Raw genomic sequence first — 15864 nt, forward strand, 5'->3', positions numbered from 1 at the left:
CTAGAGTTCTATGTTAACCATTAAACTACCAGAGTTTCAGCCCTATAAAATGCCATAGCTGACCTCCAAAAAGAACCCCCCGAACAAGGCCGAAGTCCCTAACTTCCGGGGTTCGTGCGCTACACACACGCAAAGCTGCTACTTCAGGGGAATACGCTATCCCTGATATATCCGAGCACGGCACACAGGGCATGTATATGTTCGGGGCCGGATATATTCGGGCTTGGCAATTTTAATTCTCTCAAACCCCGAACCATGGAAGAAGGTTGATTCCCCTGACCGCCTAAAATGTCTGTAGTATTCACTGTGTGTTGAATCTCAGTCACCTAAAAATTTGACTCCCATTGATAAAATCTTATCTAAAAGCCTCTGCTATGAAGTGATCCGGAAATTGTCATCAGACATAGGGTGGATAGTTGGGCTGTATGTTTACAAACTAAGGGGTCAGGAGGTCAAAATACAGTATATTGTAGTAGTCAGTACTTAACTGGTAAATAGAACAGGACTTCTCAAAATGGTTATTAAACACTTAAAAACATAATAAAAACTTCCTTCTTTGAGAATAGTTACACCATTATTGCTAAGAAAGTTTAAAATGTCACAAATGTGCATATATCTTAAAATTCCTTGTTTGTTGCTGAGAATTCTTCATGCTCTCTTCTTCTCTTTTCTTGGAGTTTCCCTTGGTCCTGTAAATGTAAATGAAACATGATGTTGTTTAGAGATGCAATAAATGTAGATATTTTCATAAATGTATGTCTGTAGTATTCAATACATTGATATGTCAACTTGAAAGCTCTGTGTCAAAAGTTCCTCTACATCAGAGCTCTGTAACCATCTCTAATGGGCAAAGACGGAGGGCACCATAGACTTTCAGCAATTTATTGTTCACTGCTCATGGAGTCTACATACTAGCATGACGTCAGGGAAGCAGTTGATTCCTTGACAAAGTCTGGAATCGATCAGTCGAAAATTTGAGTAAGTCCAATTTCTTGTGTTGGAAATTATAGAAGTAGTACACATACATCGTTATGCAGAATTTTCATGACATTGTGTTTGACTGAATTGAAACTGGCAATTAATTGGATTAAGCAATGGCATCTTTGTGTGCTTTACATACAATATAATTCAAAATTGCACTCACTTACACTCAAACTCACACACTCACTCACACACTCACTCACTCACTCACTCACTCACTCACTCACTCACTCACTCACTCACTCACTCACTCACTCAACAACAAATCACTCACGGTGACAATCTGATTTAACATAATTTTTTTCCATTCAGATGTGCTTGCTGAAGAGGAGAAGAGGAACAAAGTCCTACATATGTAACAGTGCAACAAACAATGATTACCTACCCCAGAACATGTTGTTGCAGACCTCCCCTAGTAGGTAGAAACAGCAGCCTATAACAGCCGTGAAACAGCAGAACAGGAAAAACTGGAAATTGTTCATAGCTGCCATAAAGGGGTACACCCAGAATCCACCCACATGGGCAACTATCAGCACCCTGGGGAATGGAGAAAAAAAAGAGGTTTGTGGAAGGTCGAACCATTGTTTCCACACATATGGCAATGTGAATAAATTCCATTGAATAAACGAGTAAAAAAGCGAAGTCAGGAACTTTATGCTTGTTGCTATTGGTCACAATAATCTATAATTATTTCTTTGGTAGTTTGACATTTTAGCAATTTTTTTCTTCCCATTTTTGACAAGAAAGTCTGATTGCAGCTGCAGGGTGTCCTTGAGTAACTTCTTTTTGACATATCTTATTCCCTGGATGTCAAACCTTCATTACATCCTTAGATTAGGTGTTTGTGTTTTCTATGGCCTTGTGACTTTGTAGAGATGTTCATAAAAAGAAGGGTCCTCACCATATAAGGTATATAATCCCCACGGTGACTGCTCCAGTGAGGCCTGCCCGGCGCGACGGCTGCCTGTGGTGAACCAGGTACATCTCCAACAGCAGAACAGGCACCACTGTCGTGTGCTGAGGACGGCAATAAGCAATCACAACAGGCACCACGGTCGTGTGATGAGGACGGCAATAAAGCTCAGTCATACAGTAGACACATACTGGGACACTTTTCTATTGTGATTCCAATGTATGAATGAAGGATACACATGTGAAACCCAATGGAAAACATAGCTAATATCCATGACCAATTGCTCCACCCACAGAAACACAAGGACCTGCCAGCCTGCTGTCTGCTATGCTCTCCTCCCAGGAGTGATAGATTATCATGATACACATTAGAATCAGTCTCTAACTGGCAATAAGGAAACTTTTCGGATATTGTGAGCGAGTGTGTGCGAGTGAAACCTACTCAAACGTGGTTGATCCAGGAGCTCGAGGAATGATCTTGTCCAGAGACAGTGAGCGAGTGTGCTTGAGTGAAACCTTTCCTTTTCAGGCAGGTATGATCTTGTCTAGCAATTAAGCGAGAGTGTGTATGAATGAAACCTACCCAGACATGGTTAATCCAGGGACGAATGATCTTGATGTGTGAGCAAAACCTACCCAGACATGGTTGATCCAGGGAGGAATGATCTTGATGTATGAGTAAAACCTACCCAGACATGGTTGATCCAGGGAGGAATGATCTTGATGTATGAGTAAAACCTACCCAGACATGGTTGATCCAGGGAGGAATGATCTTGATGTATGAGTAAAACCTACCCAGACATGGTTGATCCAGGGAGGAATGATCTTGATGTATGAGTAAAACCTACCCAGACATGGTTGATCCAGGGAGGAATGATCTTGTCCATAGATGTCGGGAAGATCATGTCACGATCCACGGCATAGATCCCCCAGAACACAACAGTCACGATCTGCAGCAAAACGTGACAAAAGAGCATTTATCATTCATGGTACAAAATAATGGCACCCGCAAATGGAGTACATTGAATGCTATTTGAATCAAATCCCCAAATAGAAAAAAAAGTGAGGGACTTTTTGTTTCGCTTAAAAAAAAAGAAATTGGATTTAAAAACATGACCTCTCACCTGTCAACTTTGAACTCACCCTGCTCATAGAGAACAGTACAAGGGCCAGTACAGAGTCCTGTATTACCTATGACCTCTCACATATTAACTATGAACTAACCATGCTCATACTAGTCATATATAGGGAACAGTACCTTTGACCTGTCACCTATAAACTATGAACTCACCATGCTCATAGGGAACAGTACAGAGGCCAGTACATAGTCCTGTATTACCTATGACCTCTCACCTATAAACTATGAACTCACCATGGTCATAGGGAACAGTACAGAGGCCAGTACATAGTCCTGTATTACCTATGACCTCTCACCTATAAACTATGAACTCACCATGCTCATAGGAAACAGTACAGAGGCCAGTACATAGTCTTGTATTACCTATGACCTCTCACCTATAAACTATAAACTCACCATGTACATAGGGAACAGTACAGAGTCCTGTACTACCTATATGACCTGTCACCTATAAACTTTGAACTCACCATGCTCATAGGGAACAGTACAGAGGCCAGTACATAGTCCTGTATCTTCCTCAGTCCAGCAGCTTTCTTGCCCAGAACTCCTTCTATGAAGTCAGCCAGAACACAGCTAGCAAAGAACACAGTGTGGCCCATCTGCAAAACAAAATCAAACAAACATGAATAGTTTGAAATCATGTTGGTACATCACTGCTATCATTTACTGCTACCAAAGTTACCTTCTTCAGGGCAAAACAAAAAAATTGTGAAGCAAGCGTGAATAGTTTCATCAGGTTGGTATGTCACTGAACAGGGGAACTCTTTTTTCACAACCCTTGCTTTACTGCTATTGACATTTTGGTGACCCGTGTCTATCACCTTCCTCAGGGCAATTCAGACTGGTCCAGTTCACATTGTTGCAGCTACCAGTACCTAAAACTACCTTGCAAAAAAACTGTACATGGAGGAAGAGTAAGGGTTAGGGCAACAAGGATAATGGACTGTAATGACACTTAATGAAATATTAACAAGAGTATTTAGATTAGAAAGGTGGTCATGATCAAACTGTTTTGCAAATCTGTGCTGTTTCACAGGTCAAATCGTTTGAGTCAGGGAAAAATGAGATGGTGTAATAGTTGAGTAGTCTCCAAGCAGATTCAATGGCAGCATATGAAAAGCTGGCAGAGGAGTGAGTATGACCAAGGAGGTTGAAAGAGGGGCCTTGGTATGACTCTGTCATAGCTTTTGATACCATCTTATGGCAGTTATAGAGGCCACTGGAGTCATATACTCATACGTGTACTGATCAAGGAGGTTGAAAGTACTGATGTAGCTTACTGTAAATGCAGAAATGTTCGCGGTGGATTAATGTTCGCGGTTTTCGCGGTGGACACTTTACCGCGAAATTAAAACCACCGCGAATATTTTTCCATGGCAGTAAGAGACTACAGCACATGGTGCTACCGCGACATTAAAACCACCGCGAAAAGCCCATTTTCCCGCTACCGCGAAATTAAATCCCCGCGAACTTAAATGCATTTACAGTACTCACAAATACATATGTTGTGAAGTTAACAAAACGTCCGCCAAATCGAGTGCTCGAGTTCCCAAGTGGCAGGATATATTCCCTGTCATACAACTCTACGCACACGTAGAGACAGAGGAGGGGAACATGGACTAATCGTGCGAGGGGGTGGATACGAGCGGACGCCATCTTTCTCCTGCTGCTGATCGTGTGAACAATAGGCACTCACCTAACCTTATAATGCACAATGTTGTCCCATGCTACCTACCTTAAACAAACACTTCTGTACACAGTGGGTTTACATTAACAGGTACTTTGCACTCTAAATGTAGGTCACTTGAAAAGCCAGGCCAGGGCTATCTCCAGCATTTTTTTGTCCAAATCCTTGTTTCATTTTATAAACTTTTATGGGTAGGATACTTGCTTCCCAGCACATACTCCTTTCCTGGCATATATTCCTTTCCCGGCATAAGAACCTTCCCGGTTGAAAATTGGGAATCACCTTCCTCCATAAATCCTCTTTCCCAGACAACTCACAGTCACACCAATGCCCACAGAAGCCAGTGAAGGAGGCAAGCCGAAATCTGGAAATGGTGAATTGGTGCCCCCCCCCCCCCCCCCCCCCACACACACACAAAAGTCACACCTTCAAGGTTGTGAAGAAGTCTAGAGAGAGCATTATTCTTTCCATACATTTAGTTTCAAACAGGTTTTCTCACTATTGCATTATAAATACTTCTACTTACGGACTATCGAATAATAGATCTACTTACGAACGTGAGTTGAGTAAGGTATTTGTATGACCTCCCAAAAAGCTTTCGGCCTGGTTGAAGGTCACCGATGTTTGCATTGTCATACAACCAGGAGTAAACATAAACAGTAAACAACACAACATGCTGTGCAACAGCTAACCCTCGGGCGGCCATCTTGGATATGGGTCATACCAAAATACAGTGGGGGTCTGTGTAAAAGCCGGAATTGTAAGTTCATTCATCATCTGTCTTCTGGGACAATTGATTTCACATTAGGAAGGGAAAGGGTTTTGGGCAGTGTTCCAGATATTTCCCTAAGTTGATGAATTGTCCAACATTTATAATAGAGAAATGGGTTGGATGACCATGAAAAATGGAGGTATAGTTTTGAGTGTGTCTGTGTGTGTGTGTGTCGAGATCTGTCTGTGTGTTTGTGTTTCCGGATATTTGTGGACATCATAACTTGAGAACCTCTTGATGGACTACGATGATATTTGGTATGTGGGTAGGGGTTGGAAAGACGAAGGTCAAGGTCAATTTCGGGCCCCCTGTTCTGTGACCTTGGTACTGCAGCAGAATTTCAATTTTTTGTATTTTTTTACCTGGACATGCCATGGTCTTGATTTCTTGGTGGCAGATAGCTTTTGATGTAAGGATGAAGTGGTGTATGTTTGGGCCCCCTAGCAGCTTGCTCTGGAACTGCAGGAGCATTTTTGTCAAAATCTTCCAAGGAGCATAATGGAACACAGGAATGATGGATTTCCATGATATTTGGTATGCAGGTACCTGTGGCAGAGATGTACTTGATGAAGTGCAAATTATGCAAATTTGGACGTAATTTACATACTTAATGAAGAAAATCTATATTTACAGTATTTTCCAATATAGGACTCAAATACATGTTACATGTAGTTTGTAGCAGGCAGAAGTTAAGCAGATACTAATTATGCAAATGAGTCCCTAATTTGCATAATTGATTTGAAAGTGCCCTAATTCTTCTTAGTACGTGTAGTAAATGATTGGGCCATCAACACTGTGACCTGTGTAAGTTTAGGTGTACATAAGCAAGCAAAAATTATGTGTGAAAGTGATTTGCATAATCAGAATATTTCAGGTCTCCGAACTCTTGTTTCTTCAAGCAAGAAGATTGTTGGTTGGTAATTCACCTTCAAGTTCGTGAATTCACGTTATGTGTATTACTGGTACCCAATCTAAGTACTAGGTAGGTAGGTTACAGGTAATCTAAGTAACGAGGCTGTTTACATGCTCAAGGTTCCTCTTACAACAGGGACCCCCATTTAAAATCATTTCAAAAAGACAATTGCAGGGTCTGTGAAAACCTTGGAAAAAATTATTTCTTCCTTCCAGAAATGAAGGGTGAACATTGACTGATAAAATGTAGTTCATCTTTTTTTGACTGCTTTTCTTGTCAAGTATTTATGTTTTCTTGTCAACATAATTCATTTTCATATCCTGCAAGATCTGAATACCATGGTTAGAAACAGGTGCATGTTGTCCCATGGGGATATGAATGACAGGTGGTGCTATTCACAGGCTATGTTGTCTAAAGGGATGGGTTAATCTACTTGCATTACCGGTAAAACTAGGTAGAATTAAAAAAAAAAAAAAACAGAAAAATCAATATGATTCTTGTGCTGGTTGACAATGCATACATTTCATCATCTGTCCATTATTCTTTGTTGCCACCAGTACTCTTTGCCCTCGGGCACGAACTTGCAAATAAACTTCTTCATTATATATTTCATTCATTCATTAATCTCCGGGGATTTGCTAGCAGTCTGTCCTGTTTCCTATTTGCCCTAGCTACACTACAATGGGGCAGGTTGATATGCATGGCCTGTGCCTGTCCTAATTGTGAGTTAATCAACCGTGTAATGCATGTAAAAGCTGGGAAGAAAGGGACAGGATTCATCCCCTACACCAAACAAAAAACAACGGACAGGAGTGATAGTAACAGAAAGATAAAACCAGTTCCACTTCCATGCTATATCCTAAGTACGAAAGCACACACACATACTGCTGAATATAACTGATTGAGAACCTTGGTATGGACTGATGGAGCTTTTACTGCCGTTAGGCTTTGTACAAACCTGTCGAGTAGTAGAGTCAATAGCCCACACCATTTTGCGCTTACCTTACTTTTGACAGAACAAAGAACATTTCACAGAAGGCAAATACTTCACTTACAGACATTATGGCCTGTCTCCAGGACCTGTCCCTGCTATTTGGTACGAAAAAGAAAATATCATCCCATCCATCCTCTAAACTTGTAGGGCAAACATAATATATCATTGGCTATACAGTGTACACAATTTCATTGCAGATAAAAATTTGCTCTAAAAAACATTTGTAAAGCAAATCTTTATTTAAACCTTAATGGATATAACAGTTACTGTTAAAATACTAATTAAAATCTTAACAGATATAACTCTTAAAATTGTTAGATATAATCATTGCATATCTACCAATGCAGGTAACATGGATGGCTTAAGGGACAGAAAAAAAAAATGTAGAGCAGTATATTCCATAAATGATTACTTACACAATTCAGATATGTTAGATATTTCCATGGCCCCCCTATACGCTGTCGGTCGGGCAGATACGGCGTATGCAGCAGGTACAGATAGTCGTATCGCTCTACGCAGCAGTATACGTACACGAGCAGTACATGCACAGCTGTTGCCTTGGTAGTGGCCATCTTTGATATGGACTGTACCAACTGACATGACAGCAGGGGTGCATAGCCAAGTGACAACCATTGGCTAACACTAGGGACATACTCTCCAAGCAGAGGTTTGGCTCTGACTGTTTTTTTGTTTTTCAGTTAATTTTAGGTCTTATTATAAGGCTTTCTATTTTGTGCTGTTTTTTTTTTTCTTTATTGCCAGGATTAAGACATAAAGAAAACAGCACATTACATTAAAATAGAAAGCCTAAAACTGTGACGTAAAAATAACAGCCGGAGGCTAACCTCTGCTTGGACAGTAACAGACTACAGTCAAACATGTATATGATTAAGGATTTGGTCCCATTTTGGAAATGGGGCCCGGCCAGAATGTTTGCGGAAATGAAATAAAAAAGTGTTTACTAAGGAATACTTTTTTTACTAAGGAATATACACAATTCATAACCAGTGGAAGACTAGCTCTTCAGTGAACTTAAACTGGATTAAGATCGCTTTTTTTTTAATTTGCCCAATTTTTGTCAACCTCTCATATACCAGTTAAGTCACAAGCAACCTGAACATTTAAATAAAGGAATTATCTTTGCCTCTTCTAATTCATACACAAAAAGGCTAATGAAGGTAATGTATATATATCAGTAATTAAGGAATGGAAGGCTGGTGAATAAAGATAAACTCTAGACTAGATTTCATTTAGTCAGTGCTTTTAGCACACCTGAATGGGGTCAAAGTACATGCAGGTAGGCTAGTAGAAAAGACATCAATAATTACCGTTAAAAGCAAATCAGATTTCTTGATTGCTATTGAAAGCGTAATACATGTGTAGAAGATTTGTCACATCTCAAACAACATATACGGCATTTTTCATTTCAAAGTTATCAAAGAATTCCTAAATATGGAGGATATCAAAATCAAACTTCAGTGGACTGTTTGTAGCACCTTTGCCAAGTGGTTTCCATTACAGTATGTGACTATAGTAAATGAGTAATGTACGATAAATGCATTAAATTCTATGTTTGCAAGAAGGCGCAACCGCGAACTCAAATTCAAAACCACCGCAAGCACCCCGTTAATCCACTACCACGAAATCAACTCCCCATTAACTTAATCAGCATTTTCTAATAATCTAACCTTCACTAACTCACCTCTGGTTAAGTTTTTCTTTCCTAACATTTACGAGCAAGCAAGCAAACGAGGATGCACCTTTGGCAAAATGGGGAAAAGATCAGATAAAAATACTCACAGTTGTCCATACAGTTAGCCTGCCTGATCTTCGTAGCCACTGATTCTTTGGTGGGAAGTGTGGCAAGATATACCATGCATTGTAGAAGTCTTTATACATGTACACACAGAAAAGTAGTACATGCACTAAAGAAGTAACTGCACCAACTGTAGAGGCCATCGGTGAAAAATGTAGGATATATTTGGTTCTAGAAGTTAAAGTGGCTGGCAAAGCCTTAAGTCTTAAATTTCCTTAGGGGATCATTAGTGGAAATGTATTAAAAGGCATGTGTTATACAAATTCCAAAATCCAAGGAGGTTGTATACAGTCACATGATTACTTAACCAGGCAAATATTGGGATGTGCATGGGGGTTCTGAGGGTTCGTGAAGGTAAATAAATTTTATCATACTAGTACTTAATTACTGTTTCTTTTCACATAAGATATTTCCTTCACAATGAGAAAAATGGCTGAATATTACACAAACCATAAGAGAGGTGGCGAGCAGGTTTCTTCAGAATGAATTCCAGCAGGCATAACCTCAATCATTCAGTCAATATAAAGACGTTGTTGTGATCAACATTGTACACACGGTAGGAACAGCATATCAATGATTAACTTGTACTGTTGCAGCAAATCACCTTTCTCTATAAATCTAAAAACATTGAATGACTAACAAGATTCTACCGCGAACACTCCATTTTTTCCCTACTGAGAAATTAATTCCCTGTGAACTTAAATCAGCATCTTCTACTTATTGCGAACTAACCTTCAACAATTCACCTGTGGTTGTGTTTTTCTTTCCTAACATTTATGAGCAAGAATGCATTTTTGGCAAAATGACGAACAAAAAATATATATAAATACTCACAGTTGTCCATACAGTTAGCCTACCAGAATTTCGTAGTCCCTGTCCTTTTTCAGTTGAGTGTGGCAAGTACCATGTTAAGTACAACTCTTTATATATGTACACAAAGAACAATAGTACATGCACTAAGGAGGCAACGGTACCAACTGTGGAGGACATCAGTGAAGGATATATTTGTTTCAAGAAGTGGCTGGCAAAGCCTTTTAAAAGTCCTATATTTTCTGAGGGGATTATTAGTGGATATATCTCTGTTGGAATGCATACTAGTAATGTACGTAACATGCAGGTTCCAAAGTCCAAGAAGGTCAGGATTAGTTAACCACGCAAATAGTGGGGTGTGCATGGGATTCATGAGGATAAACTCTATTATACTTAATTGTCATTTCTATCCACATATAGTCTTTCCTTCACATTGAATGATTGATTGAGCAAAATGACTGCATATTCATCACTGAAGTATACCCCTGTCACATTATCCGCGGTCTTCGGGCATATCCATGGAAGATCGACCATATTTAAGATCGACATCTCTCTAGGGTTGCGCATATTTTTTACCTGAAAACTGTCCCTGTCACATACAAGTCATACTTTGTACCTTGTACAATTGTTGTGCAATAAATTTATTATTTAATTATAAGCGAGGATCGGGCGATTGCCGCAGAATCGTCGTCCGATCGATTTTCGCCAAATGTAACCGGGGTATTACAAAGATCATAATAAAAGTAGCAAGCAGATCATTCCGGTTTCATTAAAATAGAGTCTGATGATGCATGCAGATCCTCAATGTAATTAAAGACGTTGTGATCATCATTAACCTCCTTGATTGTACATAGGGTAGGAACAGCGTATCAATGATTAACTTGTGGCAACTCAACATTCTCAAGAAATCTAAAAACATTGAAACACTTACAAGATTCCACACGGTAAAGAACACAGAACGATACCGAAGCCCTGGCATCTTGGAAGCATGGGGCCTTACATACTGCATATTGTAAAACTCCTCAAAAAGGTACAAGAGGCAGAAGAAAATGTGAACAGTACGAGAAGTGGTCTTCCCTGCCATGGCTGCTAGTTCTCTGCCCAAAGTTCATAGTATATACCTATCAGGGCTTGAAATACTTGTTTCTGCATACCTGCACTGGTGCAGGTAACATTGAAAATTACCTGCACCAGATAAATTTTACCTGCACCACCCTGAATTTAAGAAGTATGGATCATACTTTTAAATTGCTGACGAACCATTGCTGTATGTTTTCTTCTATACTAACAGTCAATGCAGCTAATAGCAATCCACATACAATGTAAACTTGCATCATAGATTCATAGGACATTCATGTATAAAACCCAGTACATGGGCCAGTGCAGGTTAGGTGCAGGTAGACACCAGAAATACCTGCACGGCTTCAATTTTACCTGCACTAACCTGCATATGCAGGTGGTATTTCAAGCCCTGCCTATATTTACATACCAGTCCTATATTTACAATGTAGTAGCCAACGGTCAATGGGCCTGTGAAAATCAAAGTTACAATTTGCATGCACACATAGTCAAAGACTGAAATAGAGGGATGGGTGTGTGGGGTGTGTGTATGTGCTGGTCTCTAGATCTGTGTTACATCAAGTAGAAAATTGCTAGCAAGGACTTGCCCGCAAAGTTGATTCTTTCAATTGAAAATTTGAACCAATCCTGTCGAACACCATATCGAACAAATAGAACCCCCTATTCTATTTTGAACACTTTTGATTCTTGGTTGCTTAAATATTAGTTATACTGACAGCTTAGAAGGTTTATCACATGATGTCAAACAACATATACAGCATTTTTCGGTTCAAAATTATTAAAATATTCCTGAATATGGCTGGATATCAAAAGCAAAAGCTGTCTGTTAAGTTTGTTTGTAGTAGTCTCCAAGCAGATCCTATGGTGCCTTAGAGATAGTATCAAAGCTGGCAAAGGAGTATAGCCGGCCAAAGGGAGATAGCCGACCAAAGGGAGTCAAATGTGCCGCTATACTAAGTCCCTGGCCAGCTTTGATACTATCTCCAAGGCACCGTTGGGTCTGCTTAGAGACTATGTTTGTAGCACCCTACCCAAGTGGTTACTGTATGTGAATGCATTTACGTTCTCGGGATGGCGCTACCGCCGCAACTCAAAATCACCGCAAGCAACCCTTACACCGCTATCGCAAAAATCAACCCATGCATCCTTGGCAAAAAGAAGAACAGATAATATATAAATACTCACAACTGTCCATACAGTTAGAGCAGCAGATCTTCGTAGCCACTGATTCATTGGCGGGAAGTGTGGTAAGATATACCATGTATTGTACAACCTTTGATACATGTACACACAGAAAAGTAGTACATGCACTAAAGAAGCAACTGCACCAATTGTGGAGGCCATCGTTGAAGGATATATCTTCTGGTTCAGAAACTTGCAGAAGTGGTACTCTATCAAAGACTTTATGTCTTTACTAGTACCTGGCTGAGGGGATTATTAGTGGGAATATTTCTTCTGTTGTCCAGAATATGTGTTATACAAATTCCAAAATCCAAGGAGGTACAGTGTCATGATTACCAAACCAGGCAAATAGTGGGGTGTGCATGGGGACTTTGAGGATTCATGGGGTAAACTTTATTATACAGGGCTTGAAATAGCCACCTGCATATGTAGGTTAGTATAAGTAAAATTGAAGCTGTGCAGGTATTTCTGCTGTCTACCTGCACCTAACCTGCACTGGTCCATGTACTGGGTATTATACATAAATGTGTAATGTAGCTGTATATGGATTGTTATTAGCTGCAAGGACTGTTACCACCTATAAAGTATAAAACAAAAAAATAGCAATGGTTCCTGAACAATTTTATTATGATCCATACTTCCTGAATTCAGAGTGGTGCAGGTAAAATTTGTCTGGTGCAGGTAATTTTTAATGTTACCAGTGCAGGTATGCAGAAAAAAGTATTTCGAGTCCTGTTATACTTAATTAACTTAAATGTACCTCTGTCTAAAACAGCCCCAGCGCCGCAGAAATGGACAAAGAAAAAGGGGAGGGATCAATCTGGAGAGGGGGGAGGGGAAAGTTGAAACACATAGACGGACAACCCAATTTTTTGGAGAGGGGGGTAACAATTAACGGACTAATATAATAAAAAAGGCAGCAAATAAATCATTCGATCTAGTTGAAATTAAATGGCACTTATTTACATCCGCATGTAGAACCTCAATGTAACTGTAAGGTCGTTGTGATCAGCGATTGTTACTAGAGGAAAAGCCTGCCAATAATTAACATGTGGCAAATGAAGTTTCTCTACAAATCTTATTATAATGAATGACTTACAGTATTCCACACGGTAAAGAACACAGAGCGATACTGGAGTCCCGGCATCTTGGACGTGTGGGGTTTTATGATGTACTGTGTGTTGTAAAACTCCTCAACGAGGTACAAGAGGAGTAACAAAATGTGAACGGCACAAGGGGGGACCGTAACCTTCCCAATCATGGCTGACTTTTTGGCTCAAAGTACCGATAATCTACTGTCCAAAGGTCACTGGGCCTGGAAAAACCAATAGTATGTTTCCAAATATGGCCCTGAAATTAGTTGGTGCACACTTGGCAGTACCCATCTCCATTACTGTACTAGTAGGCCTTGGCCACACAACTTTGTGCAATCACTACAGCAGGGGGCTAGTCTACTGTTCAACTACTAGTACTTTCTCAAATGCTGAGTGCACATCAGACTCTCCAAGCAGAGGTTGGTGGAAAAAATCGTGACCTTTTTCTTTCATTCGTTTTTCATCGACGGACCTTTCCACCAACGTCGGTTGATAAAAAATGGATGAAAGGAAAAGGTCACGATTTTTCCACCAACCTCTGCCTGGAGAGTAAGCTGCACCATAAAGTCTTTCTTTGACTCAACTGGGTCCCTACAAAATGCATTACAAACACTAGTACTCTAGTAAATAACCACTCAGCCACTAGCATGTCTGCACTTAAGGTTAACTGACTTGTCTCAGCTTATCGCCAAATGGTACGCTCATGCCATACCATTATGCTCATGCCGTACCATTTTGTGAACTCAACTATATAGTTGTCGTAAACTACACAAGAGCAAATTCTCACGCATACACACACACACAGTACACACACACACCATAATACACGCATAATTTACATTATACCTCACATGTGTGTGTGAGTGCACACACTGACGCGAATAACACATGCACACATGTGACAGAGCGAAAGAGAGATGCACACAGACAAACATACACACAGACAATACCCAAAGTTTTTAGTCTTTGGGGGAGGGTAGAAATTAAGGGACTTACAAAGTTTAAGACTGTCAAAAACTTCCATCTGCCTCCAAACGTTAACTTGAACGGAACCGGAGATCCATAGACGTCATCAACATACAGAACGTCGTAGTACTGCACGAACAAGTGGAATCCAAACAAAACAAAGTGCCCGACTTTTCCAAGAACTTCTTTTTGGGTCGCCGCCATAATGACTGTGGACTCAACCACTCATTTCTGGGGGTAAATGACCTTGAACTAAAATTTGCAAACGTTTAACTTTAAGATTCTTTTTGTGTTGGCTTAAGGGCATAATTTAGTTGGGAAAAATATTTCTAAAAAATGCAGTTTTTACTCTGTAACGTTACAAAGAAATTGTAGATAATTTGATCTACTTCAGGGCTCTAGCCAGCGTCTGTTTTTCCGTCAATTGACGGAAATTTGCTGCATGTGACGGAAAATTTTTTAAACCAATCCGTCAACCTTGACGGACAAAAATTCTTGGTGGAAGCTACAGGCGGCTTGGGGACGCTGTCCACGGGCGGAAAGCCACACACTGTTTGTTTTGCTATTGTTATGATTGTTGATTTAGTGTGTCGGCGCCCTTTTGCATACGATAATCTCATTAAAAACCCGTTTGTCAAGGTCTCAGTTCCGTCTTTCTAACTTAACTTTCGCGGTTTTCGCGACAATGGGAATTGGCTGACGGAAAAAAAATTCGATCTGGCTAGAGCCCTGATCTACTTACAAAGTTTTGGTAGGTCATAAACTTCCATCTGCCTCCAAACGTCGATCGTAGGCTTCCTGGAGCACTGAAGAAGTTGTCAATGTAGAGATAGTCGTAATATTGCGTGAACATGTACAAAGTAAATATCAGAACATGTCCAGTTTGTCCCTGAACTCTAACCACCGCCATATTGTTTCGGCGGAACCACTTTCTCCGCAGGGGAGTGAAAGTGTAACTTGATAGTGCGTGTAAATGTCAACATTCACACGTTTGCTAAAATTTGGCTTACTGGCGCTCGTTGTTTGTAATATTATATTGTCCAAAATAATGAAAGGGGTGCTTTGACTTCAATTCATGTGTTGGAGAAAAAAAAGATTTCTATAAACATTTCTCAATGTGTGATCATGTGTGTAATCGCCCAAATTTTGGCGGGAAGACAACTTGTCATTCACTTTTGGCAGACGTGCCCAATATTGTAGCTGTAGGGGTGACTGATTCCAAATTATTCGATTGAACTCACGAATAAAGATATTTATCCTCCTAAAAGATTCATCAACATATCAAATATCACCGAGAAGCTCCTTATTTATGTTAGAAAAACACACACATAGTTTTGTTGTACAATATGTTAATCTAAAGAATGTGCCAAAAAAAGGCTGTGGAACTAACGTTACCTTGCAATGAATGTAATCGACTCAAGATAGGAAATCAGTAATTCACCTGGGAAATAGGGGGGTTATGTTTCGGTGCAAAATGATACAGCAGGTTATGATCTTGTTTTTGTATACCAAGATTATT

The 15864-nt window shown here is 40.0% G+C and overlaps 1 protein-coding gene across 1 annotated transcript; it reads right to left on the reverse strand.

The window, feature by feature from the left end:
• Positions 1-41: 41 nt before the first annotated feature.
• Positions 42-14578, reverse strand: LOC118404314 (androgen-induced gene 1 protein-like). The gene is made up of 7 exons (XM_035803381.1): positions 14376-14578; positions 3499-3630; positions 2742-2843; positions 2530-2559; positions 1883-1998; positions 1367-1518; positions 42-689 (listed from the first exon to the last, which is right to left on the reverse strand). The coding sequence occupies exons 1-7, from the start codon at positions 14547-14549 to the stop codon at positions 649-651; spliced, it is 747 nt and encodes a 248-aa protein (XP_035659274.1). The 5' UTR covers positions 14550-14578; the 3' UTR covers positions 42-648.
• Between the last annotated feature and the right edge of the window lie 1286 nt (positions 14579-15864).

This window comes from Branchiostoma floridae, chromosome 17 (assembly GCF_000003815.2).
Source record: "Branchiostoma floridae strain S238N-H82 chromosome 17, Bfl_VNyyK, whole genome shotgun sequence".
In the NCBI taxonomy this organism is placed as follows: Eukaryota; Metazoa; Chordata; class Leptocardii; order Amphioxiformes; family Branchiostomatidae; genus Branchiostoma; species Branchiostoma floridae.